Source organism: Wyeomyia smithii, chromosome 3, assembly GCF_029784165.1.
Source record: "Wyeomyia smithii strain HCP4-BCI-WySm-NY-G18 chromosome 3, ASM2978416v1, whole genome shotgun sequence".
NCBI lineage: Eukaryota > Metazoa > Arthropoda > Insecta > Diptera > Culicidae > Wyeomyia > Wyeomyia smithii.
This window is the reverse complement of record NC_073696.1, coordinates 211,091,168-211,104,231: the sequence shown is the minus strand read 5'-3', so window position 1 is coordinate 211,104,231 and position 13,064 is coordinate 211,091,168. Positions and strand designations below refer to the sequence as shown.

Sequence of the window (13,064 nt, the reverse complement as noted above, 5' to 3'; positions counted from 1 at the left end):
CTGTCAGACGACGGCGAACACATGAGCACTTCGTATGTTTACGGTAGTGGAATGAATTATGCTGTGTATGAGTTTGATCTACAAATTACTCTTATCGCGGTTTGTTTTATTGTAAACGCTTGAAAAATAGTTTACCAAATCGCATAGTAAACCTTCATCGCAAAAAAAAAAATGTTGTCCGGTATATATAATCGTACGGTAAACGCACGAAGCGAAAACGAAACCTTCGGGTTGGGTTATGTTTCAAATCATTCCTTCGGCTGTAGGTATGTTGTCAAGCGGTTGTCAAATGCTTATCTCGACACAACGTCGTAAAGCACGCTTGCGCTTCAAAAAATTGTTATTCAAAATTATTTGAAAAATTCTAAAAGGCCCGATTTCCGTTAATAAAAGTGCAGTAACTATATCTTTCTAATATTGCCACACTTTCTATGACTATTCTTAGTTTTTGTTACACTTGTTGCATACTTTCAATTCATTCGATACTCTTTGACTTCACTCGTACCATATGACATTCAGATGGCGCTGTATCATCATCATCGGGGATATAGATAAATAAAAGCTTCGTGCGACACGTAGCTGGTGCTGATGCAAACATTATGATTTCCTTAGAAATTATCTCAAGAAATTTTCAAATAGGTATGCACGAAATTAGTTGTTTTAAATCATTAGATTTGTTGCCAGAGGATTAACAAAAAAAAAAAGATAAATTCATTTACATTATCTACTTTGCCGTAAACGCATATCAGTCCCATCTGCGAAATCATGGAACGGAGAAAACAGCGTTCGAAGAATCGAAATGTTTAATTGGGTTCTAATGCCATTTCAGTTTTCTATATATCATTTGAAAAAGCCGCGTTTTCTGAGCGAAACATGATTTTTGAAAAATGTTTTTCGTTTTCCTTCGATGATTAAATGAATAATGAAAAAACTGCTCGAAATGTCTTAAATGACAGTTCACCCATGTACCGTATCTGGGAGAACTGTCATTTAAGGCATTTCGAGCAGTTTTTTATTCTTTATTTAAAAATCGAAGGACAACGATAAACGTTTTTAAAAACACGTTTTGCTCAGAAAATTGCACTCTTTCTGCTAATATATAAAAATCAGAAAACCGCTTCCGCTTCCAATATTTATATGTTTTCTTCTCAGATTGATGGATTTTAATGTTTTTGATACTTTTGTTCCATAAATTTTGATACTTTTGTTCCATAAATTTTGTTCCATAAAAAAACGCGTGTGCCGATGCTCCGTTGAAGATTGTCTCGGTTTGATCCGGCTATTTTTATTCACTTTCAATCTGAAAGAGAGGCGCCAGCTGGCTTTGTTTTTATGCTCACGAATGTCATCGTGAACCAGACAAGAAATGTCATTGGGAATCAGTAGGCCTGATGAAATGAAATATGGAGAGTATCGTAGTCGATGGAAAATTTTGAAATAAATATTTCTGAAACATAAATTATTTATGTTCTATTTTTCGCCTTGGTTTGTTTCCAGTCTAATTTAGTTGTAAATGTGCTAAATTTTTTTGTTTTGGTGATTTAAGTCGTAAAAAACGAAAGCTCTCACTTTATCAAAAGCCTGCATATCAATATTTTAACCAACGCCGCTCAACCATAAATTTAGAATCAAAATAATGTATAGTTTGTTTTTAATTTACAAGTGAATATTAACTTTCACTATGTAATCAATATTTACTGTATTCCCATTTATTATTTGAATATGACGGTGAAGGTGTAATCTCTTCACATATATTGTAAAATATGTTGGAGTTTTCTTTAGTAAAATAATATATGACCATCTCCTAACATGATGTAGAAATTGGAATAAGCTCTTACTTTGGGCTAATAATAATGACACCCACAGTATAGATGTAAAACTCCTATAGGTGGGATCTCACTAGGCAATGATGACACAGTTGATATCGGAAACAATCTGACTAAACTTTTATTTCCACCTTGAAGCCACTGCTTAAAAGCACTTGCATCAACCACCCAAAAACAATAACACATTGCTGGTGCTTGTCACTGTGAAATTGAAATTTTTTAAAATTCGTAACATTTATTTGCCTGAAAAGCATTGCGCGGAAGCGATACATCACACAGAGGAGTACCTAGAACAAAAGCTGGCCAAAATAAGAAAAAAGTTTTTTGTCGCTTTTTGGTGCCGCTATATTTTTTCCTGCAACTTAAATAAATGCTCCACAAAATGCCATCACTCGATGAACGTTGAACGGTATTATCATATGCTGGGAACGCTGTAAACATTGACAAAAATCGAACCAATCGAACCATTTATAGTAACAAGTTGTGCCAGGCATCAAAAAAATGACAATTCCGGACTACTTCGTGATTAGGGCGAAACTAGATAAGAAAACAAGCAAAGATTCGCCCTTATCACGAAGTAGTCCGGAATTGATCAATATTTTGCAGTAAATGAGTTCCTTATGTTCAATGCTAATAAACCGGTTGATAGAAATTCCATAATTTCAAAATTATAGCTACTCTTAAGAAGTTTTAGAAATTAGTGATTTTTACGTATTTCCGAGCATTTTCAATATAAAAAAAGTTATCAAATCTCGTGGAATCCGATCATATAATCATCGGAGGAATGGAAGTTCATAACATCACGAACACATCCTAGCAAATATCTCATCCGGTAACGTCCGAATTGGCATTTGCGACCCGTTTGAAAAATGTTGTTTATGACGAGTTTTGACGTTGAGTGTTCACGCGTACACGGGAAATTAAAAAAAACCTGATGGGTACCCTGATGGGTGCCTGTCTCACGCTTGAAACAGTGTTTCAGCTCAACAAAGATGAAATGAGATTAGTTTAGTGAATGAATTTCAACTGATTTAAGTTAACTTAAAAATAACTTGATGCACAGAATCAATAATCCAGGTAAATAACACTCCGTACAAAAGGCTTTTTCCAACCTACGTAGGTTCCACGAGGCATCATAGAATTTGTGAGCATCAAATTGGTAGGTCTAAATGAAGATATTTTGCTACATCATTTTTCTGGCAAATTCTTCAATTTGTTTCGCTGCCCTTTTTGCGAAAACAAATCATTCGAGCGTATTACTTCATCTGCTTACTAACATTAATGAAGACACATATGCTATGTAAATGTAAACATTAAGTTGTGTGTGTGATATTTAGAGTTACTTTTTGATATAATACTCGAACCAGCCACTTCCACTTCTCACTTAAATATTTCCCAAAATATTGCTAAATAGCAGCGAAAATAATTCTGGCCAGGTTTTCACTCGAGTTATTCCTTTGTGCATCGACTGGATTGGTTATTATTTTGAGCTGGTTAACATGCGTTGCATTCCTCCAATGCATCTGTCCGTTTCCAACCGCCTCCCACGTTACTGAATTCTATCCACCGCGTTAAAAATAAAGGATCAATCAAATGTCGATGAAAAAAATGCAGACAAATCCCATTGCAACCTTACCTTAATTCACAGAAGATTATCAGAACTACTAATTCTTAATTGCACGGATAGAAAATGAATTCATGAATCTACTTTAGCTACATCAAAAATATATTATAATATTCAACCGATATGACAATCATCTCAAGTTTGAACATATTTTTAAATAATATCATCATCAGAACGAGAGACAGATGCGCATGCTGACTTGATTGAAACTATTGTGACATGTTTTTCTAGCACAAAAACGAAAACGAAGTAGACGGAAACAAAATTGAACTGTCATTGAGCTGGCGCCTCTCTCTCAGCTTTTAATTTATTTATCGTATAATTTTACTTCACCCTCTAGTGCCCAGTGCCGCCTTTAGACTATCTTCAGTCACACCTTTAAAAAGCTTCAATCAATACTTGAAAAATGTTTATAAATATTCGTAGGGATTTTTTTGAAGTCCGTTTAAAAATTAACTTGGGTACTAGAGGGTTAACATTAACAAACAAAAATAAAGTGTTGAGGGAAAAGGCATTCACACTTTGAATACAATCGTTATTTTCTATAATATCCATTATGGGACTGGTATGCGTTTATTTTTTAGTTGGGACAAATATAATATTTTTTGCAACCCCCGACACATGATGTCCAACAATGAGACGAATAAGCGAGTCTTAATTCGTTTGCAAGAACTAGTCTTCTCTGCACTGCCGACGAAGATCAGTAGCAGGCGAAGCGGTCACCACCAGATCGAAATCCAGATATGTAGATCAAGCTCTCATCAACATCATTCGCAGGCCAAGATGGCTTTACAAAGACGCCAATTGGACCGTCTATCAAACAGCAGCAATCAGATGGCACCAGGGAAATCCTTCGACCAAAATAGAGATGAGAAAGCAGGTAAAGCCAGGTAACCAGGACATCTGAAACTGCAGCCACGGTCAAAGCCCGACGTAAACCGCTCCGGGCCATAAAGCGTCTGTCAATTCTACATAAAGCGCAAGCGACTTATGGTCCAATGTCAACGCCATAAATGGGAAATGAGAAGCCAGAGGCATGGCCAGACAGCACGAAGAATCCGTAACAAGAGACCCGGTAGCAGTAACTAATCTGCTTAAATAAGTATTTCGCATACCTCAACGGGGTGAGAAGTTACAGCCCGGAATTTATCTGCGTGCAACAGACTCTGTTACCAACGTCGCCATACCTGCCGACAGGAATGCAATGGAGGTGAATTAATAATTTCGGATAGACGAAAATCTGCCGGAATACTTGTTGAAAAAAATTGCCACCGGGATCGTTATACATTTTTTATACATTGAATTTTTTTTATACATTGAAATCAACCAAGAATCGGCTTGCAAGACCTTCTCTAGAACATGGAAGCACAAAATTGCTATCTTGTATCTCGAAACCTGACACCCCGATATGTATCTAGACGAAGAAGGAAGACTGGATGACCGCGATGGAAGACCCAATTTCTAACGGGGAGACACACTCAACTCGCATGGACGCCTGGTATAATACAACAGCTTATAGAATGGGGCCTCAAAGGACGGATCCTCAAGCTTCATCTGAAAATGAAGTCACACGTCAATTTGATTTAATTTCTTTCCAGAATTTTTTACCTGCAGAAATAATTGAAACTAACTTGAATGAGATTAAATCAATTATTAAAAATTTCAAAAATATGAAAGCACCTGGTGACGATGGAATCTTTAATATACTAATCAAACATCTCCCTGAGAGCACAATGGAATTTTTAGTGAAAATTTTCAATTGCTGCTTCAAAATTGCATATTTTCCCAAATTATGGAAAAATGCAAAAATTACTCCCATTTTAAAACCGGATAAGAACCCAGCTGAAGTTTCAAGTTATTGACCAATCAGTTTGCTTTCTTCAATAAGTAAACTGTTTGAGAGAATTGTTCTTAACAGAATGATGTCACACATCAACGAAAATTGAACAGTTTGGATTTCGCCATGGGCATTCCACCACTCATTAATTGCTCAGAGTTACTAATATGATACGAGCTAACAAATCTGAAGGTTATTCCACTGGGGCTGCTCTTTTGGACATAGAAAAAGCATTCGACAGTGTTTGGCATAAAGGTTTGATTGCGAAATTGCAAACTTTTAATTTTCCAATTTTCCTAATCAAAATTTTAAAAAATTACCTCACTGATCGAACTCTGCAGGTTGTCTATCAGAATTCGAAATCTGATAGATATTCTGTCAGAGCAGGTGTGCCTAAAGGTTCAGTCTTGGGTCCAGTCCTGTACAACATATTCACTTCAGATCTTTCTGACTTGCCTCCAGGATGCACAAAGTCATAGTTCTGCGATGACACAAGCATTTCCGTAAAAAGAAAAAGTCTTCGTGTCATATGCAGTCGATTGCTGAAACCGAATCCTAACTGGACTAACCGTCTCCTAATTGAAACCGCCGGTCAGATCCTCCCACTTGTGTCAGAGATCCACTGGTGTGGAGCCAGGGGTTGTAATGTATCGAGAATTAGATTAGACCTGACAAACAATAACCAATTCAGGACAACATCATTTGATATTCAGACGGCACATTAGCGCAAGGTAGTTGCGCAAGGTAGAGGGTGGTATAGCCGTTTCAGGACCCTACCTGAAAACTACAGACGGTTTTATAAACAGATACGCAAAGAGTGAGGTCGAAAACTCCAAGTGAACCGTCAAATATAGACTCCTTGCAGCTCTGATATATTTTATTTGGTATATTCACCAACAGGCAAGCAGGTGCCCTTTTGGTGTAACCTCAAGCTAACAATTAAAATATCTTCAGAGAGTCAATACAATATCACATATTACAAACAATACTACATTTGAACTAGTCAGATCTTGAAAAAATAAACGATATCGCCGACAAAGAATCGTTCGATATAAATTGAAGTCGAATAGAGCAGATACTCTGATGAATAACCTTTGGAGACCAACCATTGCGCCAAGAATGCCGTAGTTAATTCATTGAGCAGGCAATCGTAGCGTCGAATTGTTTCGCAGAGCACGAGGTTGCACGTTTATATTCACTTGCTTCAAAAGAGCGGGACAGTCTGTGCGGCCTTGGAAGAGGTCTGTGGTGAACAATGCCCTGGCCGTGTCTCTACGGACAGACAGAAGCTCCAAACGTATCAAAAAGCAGCGACTATCATAGCTTGGTAGACGGAAGCGAGTCGTCCATGGCAGTTTACGAAGAGCGAATCTCAAAAAGCGCCGTTGAACTGATTATATTCTTTTAACGCCATTGTTGTAATGAAGGGTCCAGACAACCGAGCAGAACTCCACTATAGAGCGAGATAATGTGCAATACAATGATTTAAGGCAGTAGATATCCGTAAAATCTTTTGCGATCCTGAAGATGAATCCCAGAACTCTAGAGGCTTTGTCGACAGTAAACGAAATGTGAGGCTTGAAAGTGAGCTGGGAATCCAAAATTACCCTCAAGTCTTTAACTTGGTTTACGCGCTCGATTTTAGTTCCTAGCAAAGCGTATTTGAAATGTATAGTCTGTTTTTTTCCGCAAAAATGATATAATCGAGCTTTTGAATAGATAAACGTCCATACAGTGACAGTCTTCAATTGTGTGAACACGTCATTAAAATAGAGCAGGAAGATAAGCGGTCCTAACTGACTTCCCTGCGGTTTTCCAGGCGTAGCGTCAAAATAAGAGGATTGGCAATCCCTAATAGCAAAGTGTGCAAAGAAAACAAACTCATGCGTGTTACTTTTCGTACAGAATGTGTGTTGCAATCAATATAAATTCTGTGAATCATGTGCCATTATGGCCTCAACTAAAAATGTGTTCGTCATGCTCATATTATGAGTGATGCATTGAAAATTAAATATTTGTATAAACAAGCTTTGAAACTAAGTAATATATCCTTACGAAGTTTCGAAATTTTATTACTTTTTCTAGTGCGTATGGAAAGTCATGCGAAATTCAATGTGCTTGCCAGAATTGTTTAGAAGTTAACATTAACAACGGGTTGCCATATTTACTGCTTTTCTCTTTGCGTATCTCTTTATAACACAGTCTCTACTGAAAACCAGTCTCAGTTTTCCAAGTCAGTGTACAATATTTTCAGCTGACGTAGCAGCAGCCTACATCATAGCCAAGCCTTCGAAAGGCGTCATCTTTTATGACCCAAAAATAACATGTGATATCATGGGGCCACGGTGGGTTCGTAATGAAAACGGAGCCAGAAAAAAGTCACATACAAAGCCAGTGCAATAGCATAGGCGCGTCTAAAGCCTGATTGTAGAAGTCACTCCGGTTAATCGACCACTCGTCATACTCACTGACTTAAGCAGAAGTATAATTTAATGTAGAACAAAGTTTCAACAGTCGGAAGTTGATTCATTTTGAGTAAGTTTTAAAAAAAACTAAAATATTCATAGTTGAGAAAACTGTGAATTGAGTACATTTTTTTTTCAGCGATACCCCAATAATTCCTTGCGTCCGCTTCAACGTTGCATGCTTAAATATGTACTTACCGGTAGGACATTGCTGTTATCAGTGAATTGAACATTTATCAGACACAGGCAATGCGCTTGCCTCTGTCCTGTTTAATCGTTGATGCCGTTGAAAATTAGACTTGATAACCTGTCGAAGCTCACCATCATCATTACGGGGAAGAGATTTTCGCTAAAAACATCCTTTGATTTTTACTAGTCAGACTAGAAAGTTTTATTCCAATGATTTGCGACTCTTGTTTACAGATAATTCAAAACGGTGTTTACTTTTCGTTATCACTGCAAGCTTGGTTTTTCCATTTCTAAAAAAGAAGAATCGGGTTTCGGCAACATCATAAACATGAACGATTCTGAGAATCGTGACTCACTTTCGACCTAATGATTATCAGTACTTTATCACTTAATTGCGTTACATCAAACGTACAGCATCGGAGGATGCTTCGGTACTGAATTCTGTCAGATGTCGCACATTGAGCTGCCGTTTTCTCCATAGATATGCCAATGCAACGAGTGAAATCAATCCAACTGCCGAGAGAATATAAACCAACACCAGAAACGTGACATAGAATGGGGAAGCAGATTTTTCTGGTGCGAGAAGGACGATTTCCTTAACCGGAACTGATGCGTTCGAATTGTGTTCGATGATATGGTGATGCTGTTGCGACGACTGATTCTCGTTATCTTCTCTGGTTTTCTCCGTGGACGAAACATCGACGGTCGATGGTATGACCGGTGATGTTGACATCACTGTCGTAGTTGTTGCCACCGTGGATGTAGTTGTGTACGATAGGTTGATTTCGTCCTCGATGTCGCTGTCGATCGGTGCGAAATCCTCGTAGCTGTAGTCAACAAACAGTTTCTCTGAACACATATTGATGAACTCATCGCGGAACAAAAAGTGGGACGCAAAGCCGTGCATATCAGGGCTTATCTGGAACTTTTTCATCCTCGAGACGTTGTTTTCAAAATAGGTATTATTCCAGCCGTTCTTGCAAATCTCCAAAACACGCAATCGTGGAAGGTACTCGCGGGCTTCGAGGTAGTTGAAATGTTTTATTTGATTACCAACGTAGCTTAAAACTTGTAGGGAGTTCTGTGAGCCAAAAATTTTGAAGTCCACCATGGTAAGATTGTTGTAGGATAAATCCAAGATTTTTAGATTAATCAGATTTGCAAAGGTATCCGGGGTCAAATTAATATAGGTGGATTGGAGCATGAGTTCTTCTACAGCGGCGAAAGCACTAAAAACGGTGTCAGGGGCAAGCTCATTACTTCCCAACGACAAACTGGTTAGGTTAGTCAACTTGGTGATATTGCTGATATCACGGATGCGATTGTTTATCAACGATAGCTTAGCGATGTTGTTACCATTAACTGTTATTGTTCGAATATGATTATTGTTCGCGTACACCGAGTTGCAGTGCTCATTGACAGCCAAATGTTCCAAGCTATTGTTGTTTAATACTACTACCGCCGCTTTCAAGAATTTGAAATCGAACGCTGTCAACTGGTTCTCTGCTAAATCTAGCTTAGCTAACTCATCTAGACCATCGAAAATTTCGGCATCAATAGATTTGATTCGATTGCTGTTTAACGATATCACCTTCAACGCACGATTATTTCTAAATAGGTTCGCTGGCAGGGCAGCAATTTCTCCATGAGCCAAAATCAGAATTTCCAACTGTTGCAGATTAGCAAATGCGTTTACAGAAATTGTTTGCAATGGATTAGCGGAAATCATCAGATCTTTCATACTGTCGGCTCCCTTGAAGCTGTACTCTTCTAGAGCAGACAAAGCGTTTCCTCTTATCACTAACTTCGTTAGCTTTCCAGCCCCGTGAAATGTGTCGGAGGTAAATTTGGCAAGATGACCTTGGAAAATTTCAAGTGAAGTCATGTTCGGGAATTTTATGAATGCTTCGGGAGCAAGCTCAGAATCCAGTAGCTTGATTATCGAAATGTCGTGGGCTGCCGTTCGGAACGTTGAGCAGAAACTCTCTGCTTGCTTGAAAAAATCCGTGTTTGGATGAATTAATACGCAGCTGTTTGGTGAACACATGCAGAGATAAGCCTCTGATGTACCGGCACAAAACAGTGCCAAAACGGTGAGAGACCTGCAAAAACATTAACGACGTCATTGATTACCAAAGCTAATGCGCGAATAGTAAAATAACACGACTTACCAAATTTTCATCCTGCCTTGTAAAGCAACCGCTTCCGACCACCTCACGATTAACACTGATTAATTTTAAACCTTCTTCGTGATGTAAATCCTGAAATCCTTATCGCTCGTGTTTTCAAGAAATAAACACTTTCTTTCATCCCACTTTGAGACTAAGATTGGAAAAGAACAGGATTGTAGCTTATCGCGCTAATTTTTTTCTCGCAATCCGAAACATGAAATTTTCTCTAGCCTTGAACATTAATAATCAAGGCCTAACTTTATCGAACATTTTTGATCTCATTGTTAACAAGCGCTAATGATTGTTCTCCCAAGTCCTCCTCTGCACTGATCGTACCAGTAGAATAAATGATGCTTCAGCAAAATACACATTTGCTTCCTATGACTGTAACTGATAAGGATGTTCCACTGCGAAGCATACTCATGCACATTAGTAGTTTCAAAAGAACATTCACCGGGCCATCCAGTAGAGACTGCATTTTAGAGTGGTCTAAATAAAAAAAAAAACATGACTGAAATATATAAAAATCGATGTGCAATATGTGGAACCTGGAATTATTAATTTTAACTTTTTTTTGGATGCGCGTGAAACTATTCAAACCATTACAAGCTAAAACGTAGAAAAATGATTGAACCTTCGTGTATGAATATATATGAGAAATTGAAGTTTGAAACCATGATAATTAATAATATCATAAGCATTATAATGTATATTTTAATGCTGGAACATTTTTTGATATTTACGATGTTTTTGACGCTTGACATATTTAACATTTTCGACATATTTGACAATTTCGATATTTTTGATACTCTGGAATTTTTATAAATCTTCATGTTTTGCCTTTCTCCTAGAAAGGTATAGCAATCACTTGCAAAACCGAAAGTATAAAAGTGCTCCAAAGGGCCGAATGGCATATATCACTCGACTCAGCTCGATGAGCTGAGCATTTTCTGTATGTGTGTGTGTATGTGTGTGTGTGTGTGTGTATGTGCAGATTTTTATTCTCACTCACTTTTCTCAGAAATGGCTGGACCGATTTTCATGAAATTAATTGCAAATGAAAGGTCTTGTTGTCCCATAAGACCCTATTAAATTTTATTGTAATCGGATTTTTAGTTTAGAGGTTATGTATCAAAATATGAAAATCACGAAACATCATTATCTCGAAAACTACACAACCGATTTAAACAAAATTGATTTCAAATGAACGGGCTACCTTAAAAACCCTTAACTTTTGAATTTTATGAAGATTAAACTTGTGGTTCAAAAGTTATGAAAAGAAACGTGTTCTGAAGACTGTTTAATCTCACTCATGTTTCTCAGAGATGGCTGGACCGATTTTCACAAAATCAGTGTCAAATGGAAGGTCTAGTTGCCCCATAAGACCCTATTGATTTGTTTTCCAATCGGACTATTACTTTGCCTGTTATGTTTAAAAGTGTGAAATCAGGCTATGAAAAGGAACATATTCCGAAGACTACTTGAACTCACTCATTTTTCTCAAAGATGGCTGACCCGATTTCCACAAAATAAGTGTCAAATGAAATGTATAGTCGCCTCATAACACCCTATTGAATTTTACTGTAGACGGACTGTAACTTCGTCTGTAATGTATCGAAATGTGTAAATCACGAAACTTCATTATCTCAAAACTACACAACCGATTTGAACAATATCGATATAAAATGAACGAGCTAGTTAAGGGGTAACTGATGAATTATGATTGAACACGTGGTTTTAAAGTTTGGCTGCCCTATAAGCTCCCATTTCATTTAATTATAATCGAACTTAAGCAACCGTTATGTATTAAATTGTTAATAAAACAACGGAAGTCTATTATCTCAAAGATTACATGACTTATTTGAACATAGCTAGTGTCATACGAACGAGTCATCTCTTGAACTTACAAATAACAAACTTCATAACAATTTGATATGCTCAAAAGTTATGGAAAGCGAAGAAATTCAAAGACTATGTAAAACTATACCTGCTTTGATCGATATATGTGGCCTCAACATAATTTAAACAAACGTTCCAATTTAATTGATTCCTTGCGATGTGTTAAAAGACTGCAAATGCACGACGAACCGGCCATAGGATAAGATCAAAGTCAAATAACAAATCGTTTGAAATGATTGGTTTTATCGAAATGACAATATCCTCAACTTTTGGCTTCTGTACATCGCCTTAAGTCTGAATATATTCATATTGGGTGGTATTCGGTCATTTTTAGCAGATTTTCTGGCATCAATCTGACACCGGAAATACCCATATTGGGAGGTATTTAGTTATTTTGGTTGTTTTCCAGAAACTAAAAGTGGTCATCTTTAAATTCAAAATGGTGTCCAGGGCCAATGTTTGGTTTCTATGCATCATCTCGATTACGGAAATATTCATATTGAGTATTATTCGGTCATTTTCGACTGTTTCCTAAAAGTTGCCATTTAACAATTCAAAATGGTGCCTGATGTCAATTGTTAGCTCATTGCATCATTCTAGTTCCAGATATACTCATATTGGATGGTATTTGGTTATTTTAGGCTGTTTTTCACAAACCGGAAGTCGCCATCTTGGATTTCAAAATGGTATTTGAGATAATGTCTAGCCTCTGAGCGTCATTCTGGTAGAAGAAACACCCATATTGGGTGTTATTCGATCATTTTCGGCTGTTTCCCAGGAACCGGAAATCGCCAACCTAGAATCCAAAATGGGATGTGTGGTCGATTTCAGCTGCTGTGTATCATTCTAGATCCAGAGATACTCATGTCAGACGGAAATCGGCCATTTTTGGTTGTTTTCCAGAAACCAGAAGTTACCATCCTACAGTTCATAGTGGTGTTCTTGCAACATTCTGGCTCCGGAGATACTCATATTGGGTGGTATTTGGTCACTTTGGGCTGTTTTTCAGAAACCAAAAGTCGTCATTTTGAACTTTAAAATTGCCTGTGAAAT

General features: G+C 37.4%; 1 protein-coding gene across 2 annotated transcripts; it reads right to left on the bottom strand.

Annotated features, from left to right (window-relative positions):
• Nucleotides 1-8,113: 8,113 nt before the first annotated feature.
• Nucleotides 8,114-10,420, bottom strand: LOC129731940 (leucine-rich repeat-containing G-protein coupled receptor 4-like). Of its 2 annotated transcripts, XM_055692338.1 has the most exons (3): nt 10,113-10,420; nt 8,298-10,043; nt 8,114-8,231 (listed from the first exon to the last, which is right to left on the bottom strand). In XM_055692338.1, exons 1-2 carry the CDS (start codon nt 10,121-10,123, stop codon nt 8,339-8,341), a joined length of 1,716 nt encoding a protein of 571 aa, XP_055548313.1. In that variant the 5' UTR covers nt 10,124-10,420; the 3' UTR covers nt 8,114-8,231; nt 8,298-8,338. The 2 variants fall into 2 exon arrangements, with proteins under 2 accessions (XP_055548313.1, XP_055548312.1); XM_055692337.1 differs by having other exon boundaries at nt 8,114-10,043.
• Nucleotides 10,421-13,064: the final 2,644 nt, after the last annotated feature.